Genomic DNA, 20,723 nt, shown 5'->3' on the forward strand with positions numbered 1-20,723 from the left:
GGTAGTTACCTCATTTGGAATGATTATAATATATTAATAAAATAAAATTTAAATTAAAAAAATGTGAGAGTTGATTTGAAAATTATATTTTTTTTATCTGATTTATAAATAAAAAAATTAAAATTAAAATTCTCAAAAAATTTAAACTATTTATTTTTAATTATTTTAAAATAAAAAATTTAACTTTTAAGTAAATTTTAATTCTTAATATTTTAAATAAGTTCTCAATATTTTTAATAGGATAAAAGAGTAAAGAGATAAATAAGTTTTAAAATTTATATTTTGAACTAGTACTTGAAGAAAAAAATGCTAAATAAATTTTTTTAAGATAATAAATATGGATAAATTATATTTAAATTAAGATATTTTACTCTAAGAGTAATATTATATGATCAGCAAATATTATTATTTTTAATCAAAGTCAATAATAATTTATACTCATATTTAGAGAAGTTTTGCACACCAAAAGTATATAATTTATATTTATATTTATTAGAGTTTTACACATATGAATCAGTACAGTTTATACTCATACTTTTTAGAATTTATTCACATAAATTAATAAAATTTATTTTTTAAAGATAATTTAGTTTTCTATTGGTCAAATGATAACCAAAAATACTAAAAATAACTGCCCACAAAAAATTTCTCTTACTCTAATTATAAGAATTAATTTAAAAGTAATATATCCACGTCTAGGACTTAGTTGATATTTTCTTTTTTATAGACTAATTTATGTAAAGTATAAATTTTATGAATTTATTTATTACTTTATTCTTGATAAAATAAAAAAATTAGTGCTAAGTGTAATGGCCTAGCCTTTAGCCCCAAAGAAATGACGCTTTTTCGGGATCAAACGGAATTTTTATAAAATTTTTCGGAATTTTAGTGCATATAAGCACCTCGACTGCACAGGTACTGTGTCATCAAGCTGCTGAGTCAGCAGTTTGACTGCACTAGACACCTCTCCTGATCTAAGCAGGCACGTCGCGAAAGGTTGCATTCTTGAGCCACTTCGGGTCCGAATTTCAAAATTCTGATTTCTGTGGTTAGTGTCATTGTGACGAGCCGGTCCCGAATTTCGAGAGAAAAATTATATTAATATAATATTCATATATTATTATTTTATTCAAAATATTATATTATTATTTTCTCTGTTGTGGTTAATGTTGCTCTATGTTTAGTAATATAATAATTGAGCTAGAAATCTACCGGTAATGAATAATACCGGCATTTTTAGATGAACTTAGCAATGCTAATGCTTCATCATATATCTTTTATTCTCATGATTATCTTGTTACTAGTATCATTTATACTAGTAAAGCTCATGCTTATCCTTTAGTAGTGTAATCTGAAGTATCTAGTTTTAGTAATTATCTTCAGAACGATATTTTATTATTAAACTCTGATGAGTCAGCACCCTATGACACGTGGCTCTCCCAGAGTTAGCCACCACATGTTTTCTTTCTTACTCTCCAAGCAAAGGTTTCTTAAGAGAAAAGTAAGAAACACTTGTATTCTAATACATCTAGCTTTAGTAATTATCCTTTCTTGAGATAATTTTTACACCAAACTTTAGGATAATGCTTATCCTAACCCCACGGCCTCCCATGTATCATCATTCATATCATCTTTACTTTCTAAACAAGTTAGAATTGGAAGAACTTCTATGAAAACTTCCATGAACACTTGAGCTTCTTTCTTCGTTCTTTCTCAAACTAAAACCCTTATCAAAAATCTAATCCGACCAAAGTGTTCACCTCTTCCTCCTCTTCATTTCTATGTCACTTTTTATGGAGTAAATCAAGGTATGATGGCTGCTCCTCCTCCTTAAAGTTTCAGCCATGGTAGAGAAATCAAGTTAATGATATTTTCTTCAAGTTTTCTCTTAAGATCTCTTGTTCACTCACCATAAGCTCTAAGAAAATGTGATTTCTAGCTGCTTTAAGGTGAGATAAACCTTCTTTTCATCATCATGAAGCTTCATCCTTCATGGTTCATAAGATTCTAAAGTTATTTTTGATGTTAAAATAGGCGTAAAAGTACTTCTAGAAGCTTGTTTTTGGTGCAACTTTGGGCAGCAGCAAAGGAGATAAAGTTTGGTAAATTAATTAATGAATGGTTGTGTTCTTGAAGTGTTAAATCAGATCTTGTTGCTTGAGACTTGATATTGAGTGTTTGTGTGGTGGTTTGATCATGAAATCTTGTTGTTTAATGCTTGAAAATCAAGTTTATGATGGTTTTGAAGTTTCTGTTGTTGGTGTTGGAAAACGTGGCTTTCCAGCCATAAAATTCATGACATTTGATGCTTATTTGATGTGTCTTTGATGGCTGAAATATTGTTCTTTGGTTTGGTAAAAATCAGGTAAAAATCGGTTACCGAAAAGATTGAAAAACTAGCTGAAAATCAAGTGAAAATCTAATAAACTTTTAGAAGAATGTTTTTGGTTTTTTGAAGGATGTGAAAATGTTTATTTTGATGATTTTGGGGTCAAAATGAAATTATTAAAAAGTTTGAGGTTGAAAGTTAATTAATAGAAAGTTGAGGGGTCAAAGTGCAAATATTAAAAGTTAAGGGGTCAAAATGTAATTTCTAAAAAGTTCGGGGGTCAAAATACAAATTTTGAAAGTTGAATAAAATATTATTATTTTAATATTAAAATATTAATATATTATTTTATTAATAATAATAAAATATTGATAAAAAGACAATTTTTCCTAAAAGTCTCGGGAAGGCAGTTTTGAGTCCAGAATTTCCTAATTCTCTTTATTAAACACCTAAGGAAATGTATAAAGGTATGTAAGGTAACGAAACAAGTTTTAAAAACTCGTATACATGATAGAAAGAAAAGGAGCTAAAGGCTGTATAGCAGTGTGCTTAACCTTGCAGAGTAAGCAGAGAATTGTGAAATGAGACCACTATATGATGTTGTGATTCTTGATTTATGATTGTGGAAAGATGATAGATTTGTGGAAAGCTCACTGTGATATTGTGATGCTTGATTTACGATTATGGAGGGATGATAGATTTGTAAAATGAGCTCACTGTGATGTTGTGGTGCTTGATTTATGATCGTGGGAAGATGACAAAGATGATTTCTAAATGATGAAAGTATGGCTATATGTGAGTTATGAGCCTTCGGACGATGCTTGTGAATATTGTGCAGGGACGCCCATATTGTGATGTTGCTTCCCAGACAGGCTGCGGTAGAGAAGTACCATCCCTGCAAGCTGAATGCTTGGTAGAGGCCTAACTCGTATACCTGCGGTATATTAAGATTTGAGCAAATACCAGCCCTACAAGTCGAGAGTACTTGGTAGAGGGTATGCGGTACTTAATCTAGGATTAAGTTCTGGGAAGGCCTTATCTGACCTGGAGGGTTGGATTGCGTCGGGTGTGGGTCAAAACCGACAAATGAGCTCATTACCTGCAATAGGACCAGACATGCATCATACTTGTTTGTGCATATTTTAATTGGTTTGCCTATGTGAATAATTATGTTTAATTGCTAATTTCTATACTTGACGTAACTGCTCTTGATTGTGTTTGAACCTTATTACTTGTGTTTGTAACTGATTGTTTGGATTGTGGTGATTGGATGTTGATTGAGTTGTTTGGGTCTAAGGTCGTGGCTGGTATGTTTGAAGTCTAGTTCTGTATAAAGCATCTGACTGGTTCAGCATAGACTTAATGAATCTATGTTTGGAACAGGATGATCATTTATACTACGTAGGTAACTTCTTTTATGTTTATGGTCTAGTAAAGTATGAAAAATCAAACTCTTACAGCATAGACTTAATTGAACCTATGCTTGGGACAAGTTGGTCATTTATACCATTAGGAAACTTTTAAGATTCTTTTATCTGGAAAGGGAGTTTGGATTTCTGGTTAATTAACTGATTTCTTTTTTAAAAGGTTTTGAATTTTTTATGGTTGAACCATCGATTTTCAAAGGATTTAGAAACTTGCAAACGACCATAATAAATGGACTTAACTGTAAACCCCGACCTTACTAAGAACTCCCCAGTTCTTACCCCTTACTCCTCTTCAGATGGACACGGAAGTCCTGTTTTACGATATTGATCATCCGTCTGTCTACGACGACCCAGTGCTCGGCGAGTATTAATTATATTGTGCGGCACCTTGTGTATGTAATTATATAGTACGTGACCAGATCGTGGATATCTCTTCTGGCAGTAATGAGCCAGATGAGGCACCAGCGAGCGGGCATCACCACCTACCCAATGACTTTCTTTGAGGGACTTTTGGATCAGAGATGAGGAGACTTTTTGAGACATCCAGTCTAACTTTGGTACATTATAGTGTTTCCCTCGCTTTTCCTAACATGTTCAGAGGGAATAGACATGTCATAGAGTTAGGCTAGCCTGGGTACCAGCTTAGGGGCTTTTGGACAGGTCAGGTCCCGGGACATCTTATGTACATATATGTATATATTATATGAGTCACTAACCGAAGGATGCTGTATTATAGTTCTGTACTGGTATAACTGATAGGGGTGAGCACGGATAGCGGGTACTCGATTATCCGTCCGAACCCGAACCGAACCAATTAAATTGGTTCTGAAACCAACGGGTAGTCGGATCCAACCCGAACCAAACCGATGGCTTTTGTTAGTGATTGGTTCGGGTATCGGTTTTGGGGTGCGGAACCCGAACCAACCCGCGAACCCGATCATATATTAATTAAATAAAAAAATAAAAAATATATATGGCTTTTTTATTAGACAATGATTATTCATTATTAATATGTTTGGATTTTAATGAGTTTAGTTTTTAATGTATTTGGTGTTTAACATGTTTGGATTATTTCTATTGATGTTACATGTTTATTGTACTTGTTGAATTTTTAAGATAAAAATTTGGTTTTTTTTTATGAATTTCAAAGTCATCGGGTACCCAATTAACTGAACCGAACCAATCCGTTCTTAATTGGTTTGGTTTGGTTCGGATACATGTACAAAAAAATGTAAATTCAAACCAAACCGAACCAATTACATTTTGATCGGTTCGGTTCTAATTTTATCATAAATTCGAACCAAACTGACCCATGCTCACCCCTAATAACTGAGCCACTTCTGTATTATGATGTATATTATGGTGGAATGTTCTATGCATTGTCTTCTACTATTCTCTGAATGTGTGTACTCATGTTTCCTTGTTATACTATATGTATGTGACTCTAAACTATTATTGTTTAAAAAAAAATACCTCGAAAAATCGCGAGGTGTTAACAACGAACAGGCTTATATTTATTAAATATTACTTAAGTTGAGGAAACAAGTTAGTAACATTCAGCTTCTAGTATGATCATGACATGTTGGGAGTTGGGTCGTTACACTAAGATCTTAATTAATATAAAAATTAATTATATTAAAATTATTAAAAAAACTGAATAAATATTATATTAAAAAAAAGACCATATAATATTTATAAATAGACAAAAATATCCATATTTTTTTTCAAATCTCTAATTTAAGATAATTTTATTTTTGACACAACCATTTTTTTCATCTTTAATTTTTGCTTTTACTCTCACAAGAGACTAAAGAAAAAAAATAATGAAAGAAAAAAAAAGAAACACAAGAAAGAAACACAGACTCAACTATCAAAGGTCATACCTTAAGATCAGCAGCAAACTTTTAGAAGGTTGGGGCCATTCCACAACGTGACGTCGGCACGGGTGCTAAATTTAATTAACCAATCCGTTGGAATTTCGGTATATAATTATTATTATTATTTAAACTTGTTATGGAGGTTACTTGAAATTGAATTGTTTTGGGCCTGAACATGAGGTCCGATTTTGACTGGTATCAAGGTGATGTTGTCGGAGTTTCTTGTGAGAAGATAGAGGGTAGTACCTGCAAAGAAATTCGATGCTTAAATTAGCATAGATTTTAGACGAATTTTTAATAGATTGGATCCTGAATATACCTGAGGGTGTCACAGTATATTTATAGTAGAATAGATAATTACCTTTCTAGAGTAGTTCTACTTTTGATGGTGGATGACCGTTCCCTTTTGTTAAGAAAGTAGTCGAGAACTCCCTTCTAGAAGAATAGGAAATATCTTAGGAGCAGTTACTTATTTGGATAAGTAGAGTTAGATTCTTATCGCTATGTCGAGTAGGTCTGGACTAAATTTGATCTCTTAATTGGGCCTCATTCATTTTGGCCCTGGATGTATGTTTAGGTCAGGGTATGAACAGTGCCCATATTTAAGCCCGAGCTTACTGAAGTCGAACTCGAGCATTTTGTAGTTTAGACTGGTCTCTTGTGTGTTAGTGCATCACGTCAGGCGCGCCTCCTTTCTAAGGGTTAGGTCAGGTACTCGATATGTTTTCACAAACTTGAAGCGTCATGTCTTTTTGCAGTCATTTACTCATTTTTCTACGGTTATTTTGCAGTTATTTTATCACGTCTTTTTTCCCTGATATCTTATAAATACTCAAACCTTTTCTAATTTTTTTATAAAGTCATTTTTATGGACCTAATTCAAATATTTTTCAAATAATAAAGCAAAATTATATAGTTTCACCATCCAAGACATCTCCCATTCAACACGTACTAGCAAATAGGGTGGCAAAGTGGACCGGTCTGCCCCAACCCCCCACCCTGCCAACTAAAATGGGCTCAAAATACTAGCCCGCCCCACTTTATGGCGGATTGGCAGGTCGGCGGGCTAGCCCGTTTGACTCTTTTCTAAAAAAAAAATAAAATTCATTAAAATTAACTAAAAAATAATAATTAAAAAATCGAATACAAATAAAAAATAGTCAAATTATAATATAATTTTTTTTACTATCTTTTTTTCAATTTTTAACTTCAATAAAATTGTTCAAAATAATTTTTGTCAATAGAACTATCTTTATTTTAAAAAATAAGTCACATAATTCGAACAAATATACGAAATTGTAAAATAAAATAAATAAAGTTAATAACTAAAAGAAGAATAAAAATAAAAATAAAAAAAGTATTTGAAAATTCTATAATTATTTATTTTATAATAGTAATCACTCTTTTATTTAATAAAAAAAAGAAAAATAAAGATCTTCGGCCCGCCCCGCCCCGCCATAACCCGCCAATTTGGCGGTGCGGGTTTGGAGGATTTTTTTTAATTTGACGGGCTCTAAATCCTAGCCCGACCCGCCCTTTTTAGCAAGTTTAGCGGGTCGGCCCGACGGGTTCAACCCGTTTTGCCACCCCTACTACAAATCATCTAGAAACAACGACCCATCTCAGCATAAGGGATAAAATTAACCATAATTAGGGCCTATTTCAACTAAATACGTGATAAAATAACTGCAACAATCAACCAATCTTTAACATCAACTCATATCACTAAACAATCACAACATGGGCATTCTACTACTCCCTAAATCCATGCATTTGTGACATTCTACCCAAACCATTTTCAAGAACCGAAACATACATGCCATGGTATGATTAAAAGACAAAGACAAAATGCAAGTCAAATTAACTGTATACATCAAGGTTTTAATTCATTCCATAGAAATACAATGCATCAACAGCTTCTGGTATGACCATCCTATTTTTGGACTTGAATACTCATGTTGAAAACTTGAGACCAGCAATTTCCCTCTATAGTTTGTCATCGTTGAAACTCAATTTCCTTCATCAAGAAAAAACGTCGCCCTGGCTGGCCCTATTATTTTTGGCACGGCAAGATCTTTTACCGCCACCCTGACTTGGTCTCAAACCTGACCCTGATGGCTGTACAACAAGTTATAACACAGGTTTCTTCATTACTATGCACTTAAAAAATGAAATAGTAAATCCACAAGTAGAACACAAGGGATACAAAACCTATATTACGTTCTTAGTAATGAAATATAACACTAACCTCATCATATCCGTCTTCGTCGTTTGCTATGCAATTGTGTCGGTCGTGTCTAAATCCATGGCAATGCCTGCACCACCTACCCATTTTGCTATTGCTGCTTGACCGGGGTGCACCTTTCGACTTGATTATCTTCGGATCCAAAATATCACAACCATTTGCAATAGCATGCATGAAAGTTGTACTGTTACCCTTTGGGACTTCTGCTTCAACCTCTTTTAATAGCTGCGCAATCCTGCTAGCCGCATACTCATACGTATCTGATCATTGGGCCGCTAACAAGCACATAGGAAGGCAAGCAGTCTACAACAAACCATACCTTTCCCGGAATGTACGATTAGAATCCAAACTACCATCAAAGTCATGGAATGATCCAAACTTTGCATCTTTGAACCATCTCTTCAACACCAACCACATCTGCAAGGCATCCTTCTCTAATTCATTCAAAACACAGATGATATGACTGCATGAAATCCCTATGCTGTTCCAGAGCTTGCACGAACACTCGTACCTTTCAGAACTATTTTCATAGAATACAGAGTAAACCCGATGGGGCTTACGAAACTTTCTAAGCATGAACTTCTCCAAGCTACCATAGCTTTTCGTATGAAGAACTATCAACACAGCTACACCATCAATCTGTTTCTTCACCTCAAATAATGTATCCTTAGTGTAGATTTGTGACACGGCCCTTTCAATTGATTCCAATTCTGTAGTCATGACCGGTTCCAAATATAGAGATTTGTAATCCGCAATAAACTCATTGTTCCTATAGTCCTTAACCATATGTTCAAGATTCTGAACTAGCTCCAGCAAGCAATTCAAAAACTTGATAAATTTCATAAGTGCTGCATTAATGCCCTCATATCTTGATGTCATTCTCAACCCTGCACAAAAATTGTTACACAAATAGGCATTCGCCCACTGTTCCCTCTTTTCGTATGTTCTACAAATCTATTTATTCTCTTTTAACCCAAATGCAACAACCATGTCTGCCCAATAGTTATCAAACTTTTCTACCTTAAAATGACCATACACAACAATCTTGAATGTTGCACAAAAATTAGTATTCTTGATGTTTGAAATAGCATTCTGCACTAAGTGCCAGGTGCAAAGTCGATGTGTAGCGTTAGAGAATTTTGCCCTAATAGACTCCTTTATTGACTCGTCTCCATCTGTAACCACAACTTTAGGCTATTTTTGATGCATTACCTCAAGGAAAGTGGCTAGCAACCACTTATAAGATAGAATTTTCTCATCCTCCAGTAACCCAAAACTAAAAATCATTATTTTTCGGTGGTGATTAGTGCCCAAAAATATTACCAAAGGCCAATTGTATAGATTCTTCCTATATGTCAAATCTAACGCCAACACATCACCAAAGCACTTATAGTCACACCGCATCACCCCATATAACCAAAATAGGTGACCAGGGTGATTTTTGGGACAATATGTATATGGCACAACAGCTAACGGATCCACCTCAGTTTTTTCCTTCAGACAACTTATTGTTGCTGCCACGTCCCCTTCAATGATCCAAGAGCGACGTACATCATCGATATAGTTTTAAAGGTCCTTCTTAATAAAGTGTAAGTTTTGATAACTAATGGACAAGTATGCAAACAACCCCATGATCTGACTTGTTTGAAATCCTACTTTGTGCCTACTATGAATGTGGGCTTTGTCACCTTCATTGATATTGCAGTGGGCTGGCATGACATTAGTGAAAGCAGACAAAGCTAAATCATGATTGTGATCTTGAACAAATGTCTTTATCCTCCATTCAGCTCTTTGTTTGTGAAAGAACACAACAAACTTCGCATTGCAGTTGATCCTAGTATCTGCCTTATGCGCTCTCTTCCTATTCGCCTTTTTATAATGCTTCTTCTCCTGCAAGCCCTGTCGATTGTAGTAAAAAATTTTCTCATAACATTGCCTTCATCATCTTTAATGGAATCTCCTTTTTGAACAGCCAAATTAGGGGCCTTTGCATACTCTATGTATCTTGCATAAGCCTTTTCAACCCCATCAAATTCAGCTTCAGCCAATGCAGTCGCGGTTGACGGCATGGAACCATCCACATCATCACTTGTAGGATTGTCTGAACCAGCTGGTAACTTCGATGAAAGCACCATGCCACCCTCCTCCCCTTCACCAGATACATTCAATCTCTTTTTTGCCTCACTCTCTTTGCCCACTCCAGATTGTGACTCTAACCCTTTAGAGACCTCTTCCTCATTGGAATCACTACTCCATCCATTAGTCCATTGGTCAAAAAATTTCAAGCTCCCTTTACTGCAAGTATCCCTTCCAAGGCGCTTTTAAGTTCCTACATTACAGACCATTTAAGACATGAAATACCAATACCAAATATAACACGAAATTCGAACATCTAGTTCACAATATTGATGCCAAGCACCCTTACAAATCTTTACTAACACATCAAACTTCATTGAAATGCCTCCTACTATCACTTTTGCAACTATGAACCTCCTATACACTTATAATCATATTCCATAAGACACCAACTAAATTCTGTTTAATTGATACAATTACCATTACACTTTAATGCAATTAATTCTTAGCATACCATTTGAATTATACTATCTGCTCTTTTCTAGTTTAAAATACATTCACTTAAAGTTAGGGGTGGAAATGGCCGAGCTTTGGTTTTGATGAGCTTGACCCATATTCTAAATAGACAGCCTAAGCTTAGGCTTATTATCTTTCATAGGCTTTTTTTCAAGCTCAAGATCATCCTGTTCAAAGTTCAACAAGCCCACGAGACTATTTAAAAAGCCTATTTTGTGAATTAAAACTCAAAAAATAATAAACTTAAGAAATCTAAATTGACATTAAATAGATTCTAAAATTTATAATTTATAATTTGTAAAAAAATTCATTTATATATCAATCCTTAGTCACATATCATAACCATAGTTATAATTCATAAACTTTTTTTTTAACAAGAAACTATGATCTTAATTAGTATTGACTATTAATTCTGTTTAGTTTTGTTTTGTGTTTAATATAAGTAAATAGTTAAAAGTCTACACTAAGAATAACTTATTTTTACAAAAGAAATATTTTGACTAGCCAGCCCAACAAGCTTCGTAGGCTTTTTTTAAAGCATGTGACCTGGTATTTTTAACTAATGAATTTTATAAATAGCCCAAGACTAGCCTGTTTAATAAAACAAGCTGAGTCGAGCCAAAGCTAAAATAAGCAGAGCCATGAGCCCCTGTCGAGTAGTCTGACCCACTTCCACCCCTATCTAAATTCAAACAAAGGTAAGAAAAGCCAACGTCAACTTCTATCATTGTGAGGATTTTGGGGGGAGAATGTACCATATTTATTGAAGATACTAATAACAAAAAAAGAGAACTCAACAACAACGGTGGGGACAAAGGGAGAAATCATGATAACATACTTGTGAATGTAGCACTTGTCAACACTGCCGATGATATACCCCTTCCTCGAAACCACTTCTGACACATTGATAGCCGAATCCACACATACTACCTTCTCCGATCCACGCTTAGCTGGTGCACCACCAACGACCGACAACACTTGTCTCCGGTTTCTCCTCTAACGACGATAGCCAAAAACAACGTGAAATCAAGAGCCTTCAACAACCACTCAATACGACTCACTACAATCCCCTGTTCGAGCCCTAATTGTATCTTTCTAATTTATCTTATTTTTTCCCAATAATTCTTTTCCTAGATCCAAATTTCAACTCCCTGGTCTTGTCTTCCATTAATATTATCAACTGTTATTACTTTTGTCGTGATTAGTGAATTTATCGTGTCATAATAAAGGGTTAACAATCAAGTTGGATTGATCTAGTGGTTAACTCACTAATCTATACTTAAGCAAGTATCGAAAATTCAAATCCCGCCTTGTGATACAGCAACTCATTGGCCAGTAACAAACCTTTAAATGGAATTCAGTACTATAACAGATTAGTCATTAACTTGTCAAGTTGGAGGTATATTTATGCTTTTTACTTTTTTTTTTCACCCGAATATTGTTAACTTAGAAGATGGTCAAAACTCACAAGGATATATCAACAAAAGTATTTCGTTGTATAGGTCTTCATTTTGGCAAGCCAATTAGCGATGTTAACCAAAATGGGAAATATTAACTATCTCCTCAATGAACGATATAAATTGTAAAGGGTGTTTATATTTATTGTATCTTTTAGACTACTATTACATATCGAAATTCGAAGGTCACCATACAATTTTTCTTTTTTTTGGAACAATGAGACTTAACACTCAAAATAAGAAAAATTGCAGACAACTTTAGAGAGTTATCTTAAGAGAGATTAATTTATCTACATAAGTATTAATTTTTTTGAATTTATGATAAAGAGATTAGTTGCTCAAGTTGTTGCAATATTTTTTATGGCAGAAACTAATAATTTATGTAGAGTAGAGTTCATTCAAGTTTTGTTAGCACAGTCAGATAGGCACTTCTAAATCCACTTCAATCTCCACATTTGCAAAGTCAAGATTATTAATTAGATTCAAGTCAAGAAGAACACTCCAGAGTAACACAAAAAGTCACAGAGGAGTATCTTAGGTTAGCACTAAAACACGCAATAAATATTCTATTATAGTCTCACAATAAATCTTCTATTATGATCTTTTAGGATATCTCTACAAACGACTCTTTTCTCCTTGTTGATCGAACTATCTAAATTGATGAGCTTTTATAAAGGGATAAATCAGAAGATATCATCGGATAAGCCATCTTCAAAGGTCCTAACCTTTCTATTAACTCGAGCAAATTTAGTGTGGACTAAATGATAATCTTTTGTTAAATAAAAAGCAAGTTCATGAATTTTTTTTCCTTCAAAAATCTTATTTATCTATGGGGAAAAAAATTATTTCTCTAAAAAAAAAAAAAAAAAAACTCATAGTACTAACAAAGAGAAGAGATCATACAAAGTCGATACTACATAATTAGTAGTATAATATTCTTCGATTATTTTAAATCGCGTCTAAAAGATGCATACATAAGATTGATAGCGTATGTCGTCAAAATTATCTTTATAACAACTTCAGAATAAATGCAACACTATCTATATTCATCTTTTAACTTTTTAGTTTTTCATGATTAAATCAGTTATAAAATAATTAAAAAATTTGAGTTCATATATCATATTTCTTAACTAAAATATTTTGGGAACAATTTAAATTCAAAGTTATCTAGACTTAGAAGGAGAAGAAAGAAAAAAGGAGACCAAACTAAGGAAAATAAATATATATGAAATATAAATTAATGATTTTTTAACTAGCTTTTCATTATCATGCACAAGTACACATGCTAACATATTTAGTATATATTAATTAAAATAAAAAATTATAAACTTTTACAAATAATAACATTAAAAATACACCAAGAGAAAAATAATATTTACTATGATACTTATATATAATGACCTAATTTATTAAAATAAAATAAAAATTAATATTTAATTTAAAAAATATAAAAATAAATAATTTTTAAATATTTAAAATTTATCATAAAAAATAAATTCCACCAATTCGACACCAAAGAATTTGCCAAAAAAAATACTGAAAAGTGATACATGTAATTTCTCATGATTTATACGTTGACCATGGATCTTTTGATATGACATCACTGTGCACGTAGGTGCCGTTTTTTTCTGCATTAACTTTCCCCCAAAAGCAAGAGGATTCGGAAAGATGAGAAAAAACAAACAAAAGTACCTCTACAAAGTCTAACATAGATAATTCCAGTTTATTTGGCACGGTTAACCGCCTCCCACCTCATCAACCAACAGCTCCGCGGGTCCGCCAGAGACTAAGAAACATTCATGTCAATTTATTCAGTAGTCAAGCTCCATACCAAAACATTTTTGACTCCCCTCAACCACATTTACCCACATACGTATTAATATTAATGAATATTTTACTAACACAAATTAATCAATTAAGTCCTCAATAATTTCCTTGTAGAATTGTCATATCTTATTCTATTAAAGTCCAATTTTAAGGAGGAGGGATTCCTAATTGACAACTCGTGGAACAAAAATGTGGTTAGAAATACTATTACTTTTTCAGCCATAAAGAATTAACATTCACTGCTCTAATTGATTAGCAGAAGCAATCAAGAAGCTCAACCCCGAAAGGCAGAAAAGGTTTTCAATTCTAAGAAGAAGATGGGGATAACAGGGTGCAGTGTTGGTGGGTACATGGACGACACAAAGTTCAACAAACCTATGCCATGGATTGGGATATACATAGCAGCAGCTTCCCTTGCTTGTCTCATAGCAGTAACTGTAGATCTCATACATGGAATTCGAGGCCGCAAATTCTGGTTCCCTTGCAGATACTTCTGCCTCAACGCTACTTCCTTGACCATAATCGGCGTTGCGCTTAAGCTTTCCGTTGATCTCAACACTCCGGTGCCTCAGCGCCATGACCAGCTCGCTAAACTCAGCAGCAGCGCCTTGATCTGCACAATCATTGGTGAGTCCAAGGAAGTTAGTTGAATTAGTTAGAAATTCTGTTACGGCTAGCTAGTTAGTTAGTTAGTTAGGAAGAGCCTCTATTTCACTTGCTTTTAGACTTGTATGTAATAAGACTGAGTGAAAGGAATAAAAGACTGAAAAATGATATGTATGAATCTATTGTGTATATTATTTGAATGATTAGGAACATGTTCTCCTCTGTACAACTCGTAAAATATACGCAAGATCTCAAATCCACAAAATGATTCCTTTGGCCAGAAAAAGAAAGAGAGTGTGTAGTAATTCATCATAACATACTAATTCTAGAATAGAAAAGAATAAAGGTGCATAAAATGTAGAAAGGAGAAAGGGACGAAAAGAAGTTATTTGTCCTGCTGGGCTTCATCATTGTGATTGTGCCGTGAGCTCTTTTGTATGCACAATCACAGGTTATATTAGTTACAAATTCTGTTATAGTTAGTTATGGATAGCAGCTACTCTACTTTGCTGGCCGACTTTTAGTTACAAAATCTGTTATACTTATGGATAGCAGCTACTGTGCTTTGCTTGCAGACTTGCAGTTACAAATTTTGTTATGGTTAGTTATAGCAATTGCGAATTCTGTTATGGCTGGTTGATTAAGATTAATACAACTTATAACTTTATTCACTTTTGATAGGTAACTCCATGCCTTCTCTTGGTGTCACGGACAACAAAGAGACCATGATGAATGTTGTGGCCATGGGAATACTTGTGATCACCATGATTGTGAATATCTGCATCCAATTTGTTACCGGGGTTATCTATGTATTCTGGGTAGAACATGCTATCATCATGCTTCTAATGCTCATTCTCTTGATGACAATGTTCTCCTCCGCAGTGGCTATCCCAAAGATGAAGCATTACTTGGAGCTGAAGTATGAGATGAATGAGGAGGCGCTAAAAGAAAGCGCGAACCAAGTAGAAGAAGCCGAAGCCGAAGCCAATAATCAAGTCATCAACAGTCTTAGAGAAGAACTGATGAGGTTTTGGATGATGGCACACACTAGCAGCCCCCAATTTGTTGTTGGAAGGTCAGTGACGTGCACTGCGTCAGGCGCTTTCTGTCTTCTAAGTACAATGGCATTAGCAGAGGCTATGCTTAGGTCTTATTTAATGCCATGGTCCTTTAGATTCTGCACTGGCCACAGTGATTACAAATGGTCCACCATAATGATTCTCATAGTTCAGGTTGCTGCAGTGGCAATTGGTACTATTTCCCCTGCTTTTAGATGGTTCACTGCCATAAGTTATAGATGCCCAGTCTTGAGACATAGAAGTACTAAGAAGAGATTACAAGTGGAAGGATACTGGACTGATAGGCTAATTCTAATGAAAGAAAGGCCTCTTGGTTTTCGAATTCGGAATAGGCAGTACAGAAAGTTAGCCCATGATGCAAAAGTGATCCTGTTCAAGTTCTTGATTAAACTGCAGATAGGGATTGTTCTGACGTGCAAAGCAACACAGTGTGTTTCCGTGTCCCTCATGTGCTTTGTGTTGGCAGGTTGTAACTTTATCAGGAAGTTAAAGTCCAAGTTTAGTCACAGTGTTTCAAGCATTAGCAGCGGGACAGAGTCAAGGCCGAATGCGAAGCTCGATCTGAGGCGTTTTGTTCTTCATCTTGAAGGCGAGGAAGAGCTAGTTGGGGTGATGATGAAAGACAATCGTGACGCCACTAATCATTGGTTTCAAGCTGGGGAAAAGAAGGAGCCAAAGCATGTCATTGAGCTAATAGAAAAGTGTTCAATCTTGGAAGGGTTTAAGGGAGTGGTAGCGTTTGACAGTGACCAAGTTCCTCATTTACACTGTGCAGAACCTCCAAATAGTTGGTCACTTCCTTTGGTAACACTAGCAAGCATAATAGTTGCAATTCCAAACATTGATAGGTGTAAGGTGAGAAATTTGATAGATGCTCTAAATGAAGGGCTTCCCTATGTGAAGTTCATAGAAAACAACTTGGACAAAGAAGGAAAATTAATTAAAGTGAGGACAGCTGCAGAAATCATATGGCTTGGAGTTGATCTATATCATAAGTGGCATGATGTGGATCTTTATAAGCTTTCCCTTCAAAGTGAGAGCCCCAAAGAGACATTAGAGAAACTCAGTGAAGCTGCGAAAATCCGGTATCACAAGTTTAAAGCCAAATATAACCATATATGCATTAGGGTATCACCTTCATCATGGCCCATCAAGATATTGGCATCTAATTCCATGTACAGAATAAGCCAAGCCACTCTATTGAATCATGAATGCATGAAAGACCATAGTTCAGAGAGGTTGTTTGAAGCACTGAAAGGAATGATCTGTGATATATTGGGTGCATGTCTCACTAACTTGCCCCATGTTATATCCACAAAGTGCTTGAATAGCGCCATTGAAGAGAGAGAGGATAGTGTCAGATATTCGGTTCATGTGCTTGGTAAGACCAAGAAGATTATAGAAATGCTAGAAAAAAGAGCATTTTCTGTCTTGGATTTTGGCAAAGGGACTAATATTGAAGACTGGCATTTGATGCATAAGCAGAACAAGTTCTTGCCTTTTGATCCATGTTCACTGGAGAATGATACTCTAAAAGCTCCTGAAAAATCAAGTGACTGTCGCCTAAATATTGATTGAAAACTAGAGGAACTGATGATTTTGCAATTTGGTATGTAATAGTGTGAGAAAGAGGAGGAAGAAGATAGAAAAACAAAAATAGAGTCCAGTCTTGTTTATCAGTGACTTGTGAAATAGGTTAATGACTAAACACTTTTGCTTCCGATTTGTGCACTGATACCATGTAAAACAATCTTTGAAAAAAATTAAATGTATGAAAAGAATGGGAGTAGATCCTCTCAAAATTCAATTGAAAAACTTATTTCATCATGTTATATGTATGTTTCCAGTTGTGTGACGTGGGGTGCACTATCTGACATGACTCTCCTCAGTTGCATTCTTTGCATTTGTTTAAGCTTCTTGCCTAGTTTCTGCCTCTTCCGACTCGAGATTTCTTACACGGAAAAAATTTGAGGCATCCAGCCACTGATACTCTATCCCGTGCAAGAGCTCATCTGTCACTTATTCTTGTTATGCAGCAAAATTTTGTAATAATGCTGGTTCCACCTAAACCATAACTAAAAAAATAAAGATTGCCCAGTCATTTAGTGCCTGTGTAGATAACAATAGATGATATTTAACAAACATTACTATTATGCACAATGTAAAGCAAATACCTGAGAAATATGTAAGATGTCCTCGTGAACTTGTGGTTTATAAACACCAATGTCGTCACCAGACGGGTTTTGCAAGCCTAGATTAAGATTCAAATCTGGTTGCATGCTAGAAAATCCTCCTCCAAAGTGAAAATGAAAGTTAGAGCGACTCGAAAATGATGTGCTTATGTCAACAGATTGCAGAGAAACATCAGGTGTGGCATCTGACCAATCATTCACAACCTTTCTTTGAAGTTGGCCATTATCTACAGAAGCTCTTGAAACTTGCAGTTGAGGATAATATTGAGCCCCATGCTGACCGTGATGGTAGTCAGATGGCATAAACTTCCACATCAATTGAATGGGTGGAACAACATTAAACGTTGCCACAGCTCGGGAAGTTGATCAAGTCTTGGATTGTGCAAGCGAACCTGTGTGGCCAAAAATCCATGTGGCTCGTGGGGACGATACCAATCCATATGTCAGAAGTAAGATCTCCAACCATCTATGGTCACATGTCTCAAGTCGTAATCCAAACAAAATGAATGTCATTCTAATTCTTGTAGTTATGACTCCTTAAGTCTCTATTATTGTGGCTAACTTTGAGATCCATAAGGTGACGTTGAGTCCAACCAAATTGATGTGTCACCCAGTCAGCCAGATACCACTCGATAATTTCAAAGCAAATTACTGGACAACGATAAGCACAACTGCTCAATGTCATGCATAATATCCGACGAAATTTGCATTGCCACATTTGTATCTTGGTAAGATTGTCATTTAAACTGTCATATCAAAGTAACACCAGATTACATAATACCATATAACCCACAACATATAATAAAGTAAATTTATTTTTAATCTTACCTCATGCATGGACATGTGGTCTATGTGAGTCCAAATTGCAAGTATGTTATGGAATTTTCAGTGTCGAGGATGCTTACATCCCTCTCAACTATGTAAATTATGTAAACTTAGCATTTCAAAATGGAATACAATTTAAAAGATAAATAATATTATTATGATATAAATCTTCGTGCTAATGAAAATGAAAAAGGCAAATGAGGCACTGGACATAGCCATGAAGGCCTAAGCCATGCCCACGATTGTAACAAAATAGTGCAACCACTAATTTGATCTACCTTGTTGCAAGAAGCTCGACATAATCTCTAGTATAAACTGGCGAGGTATATAGACTCCCCAACTTAAATTCTCATAGTGGTCCAAATCTATCACCAGTGGAAGATACTTTCGATGGACTAAGTTTTCTAACTTGTCTGATAATAAACGAACACCCAAAATTAGTAGTATATAAACTTGAGCCTTTTGCTTTACGGTAACACACTACCCATAAATACACCAGATGGATGTGAATTTTATTTTGTGACTGAATCCTCGACTTCAACTCTACAATTATTAAAGCACAATCGTGTCACAATGCACTCTCCATAAAGAAAATAGAATGTTTGACACTCGGGTCTCTATCTCTCTACCAGTGAAGTAATAAAAGCATGATCTATGTTATAATATTGAATAGGAAAAGTTTAGGCCAACAACTTTATTAAATTCTGACCAGCATGTAACTAGTAAAGAAAAGTAAACTATTGGATGAAATCTCACACAAATCTCACACCATTAAAATCATCATTGATAACTATTTGATAGCTACAAATTACAAAAATTGCTGCCCCCTAATACTCTTCGATTGAATATTGATGGTGTATAACATTTTTATTCTGATCAATTGCAAACATACTTCTTAATCTAAATCTAATTTGACATGATTAATGCGAGGTTTGAGATCTATTAACTTGTTTGATATTTATCAAAATACAATATGATTTTAATTTAGTTTATTTTAAAAGTAAAATACTTACAAATTTATAACAATTTTAAAACTAATAAACTTATAGAATATTAAAGACACTTTGAATATTTTAAATGACTTGCAAAAAAATAAGTCACTTGCCTGTTTATATATATATATATATATATATATATATAATTAATAGATTTATAATATTTAATATATTAAATATATATTTAAATGATTTAATATTAATATATTTAAAATATTTAATATATTAAATATATATTATTTATTTAATATATATTTAAGATATTAATTTTATATTTAATATATTATTTATTTATTTAAATATATGAAACCACATCCACACTCACATAATATTCCTCCTAATAAAAGGAGGTGAGGGCAAAGTGGCACGAAATCAGCAGACCTAGTCAGTCAAATAACAAAAAAACTAATATATTGGCCAATCAATTATTTATATCATATGCAACTTACACATTTAAATTAAGTAGTAGCTTTTTTCTTCTACTGATTGAATAATAACTCTCAACATAAAACATTGCTGCTTTTTTTTATTATTATTATTATAAAATATTTAAAAGCATTCTAATATCTTTTATTTGTTGTTATTATTATTTATTATTTGATTACTTTAGATATTATGATACTTACATAAAAAATTTTAATAATAATTTTTAAATTATATTCAGAGTAATACTGATAATATTAAAAAAATATAAAATATTACTTACTTCAATTCTATTCACTCACTCAATAATATATTATTCTGCTTTCATCGCTATATCACGTTTATTACAACGTCAAGACTCGAGAGGACATATTTAAATTTTATTTACACCATAAATATACTTAATATAAAATTAATATACTCTCACACACTAACTTTAATTAAAATATAAAATATATATTTTCTCACACACTCAAACATACTCTGTATATTTCTTCTACCCAAAATAAACTCATTCTTCTAATTCTCCAACTCTACTTCTACGTAGTCTTTATATACTCATTTCTGTAACCATTTTTCGATCTCTCCATTGTTTGTTTTTTGAAACTGTCAATGCTTTTCAAAAGGTTTTAATTTAACTTTTGAAAATTTTACTTCTTTTCAATCAGATTTCCGTTGTGTGCATGTGGAGTAGGGTATTAGGCATGCACATAGGAGAGGAGATATATGCAATAGTTGTGACTTAGGTGGAATTGATCTGTTAACTATTCAGTTTTCAAGGGGTTTAACACAAACCGGTCAGTTTTTAGACAAAAATTATTCTTATTTTGAACTGAACTAAATAGGTCA

The 20,723-nt window shown here is 33.8% G+C and overlaps 1 protein-coding gene and 1 long non-coding RNA gene across 2 annotated transcripts; one reads left to right on the plus strand and one right to left on the minus strand.

Moving 5' to 3' along the window:
• The first annotated feature begins 13,641 nt into the window (after nt 1-13,641).
• LOC112720818 (uncharacterized) lies at nt 13,642-17,254 on the plus strand. Its single transcript, XM_025771911.3, has 2 exons — nt 13,642-14,381; nt 15,042-17,254. Exons 1-2 carry the CDS (start codon nt 14,072-14,074, stop codon nt 17,015-17,017), a joined length of 2,286 nt encoding a protein of 761 aa, XP_025627696.1. The 5' UTR covers nt 13,642-14,071; the 3' UTR covers nt 17,018-17,254.
• On the minus strand, nt 17,085-18,617 carry LOC112720819 (uncharacterized). The gene is made up of 2 exons (XR_011867541.1): nt 17,614-18,617; nt 17,085-17,514 (listed from the first exon to the last, which is right to left on the minus strand). It is a non-coding gene; the product is annotated as an uncharacterized lncRNA (long non-coding RNA).
• Between the last annotated feature and the right edge of the window lie 2,106 nt (nt 18,618-20,723).

The sequence above is a fragment of the Arachis hypogaea genome, chromosome 11, assembly GCF_003086295.3.
Source record: "Arachis hypogaea cultivar Tifrunner chromosome 11, arahy.Tifrunner.gnm2.J5K5, whole genome shotgun sequence".
Classification (NCBI taxonomy): domain Eukaryota; kingdom Viridiplantae; phylum Streptophyta; class Magnoliopsida; order Fabales; family Fabaceae; genus Arachis; species Arachis hypogaea.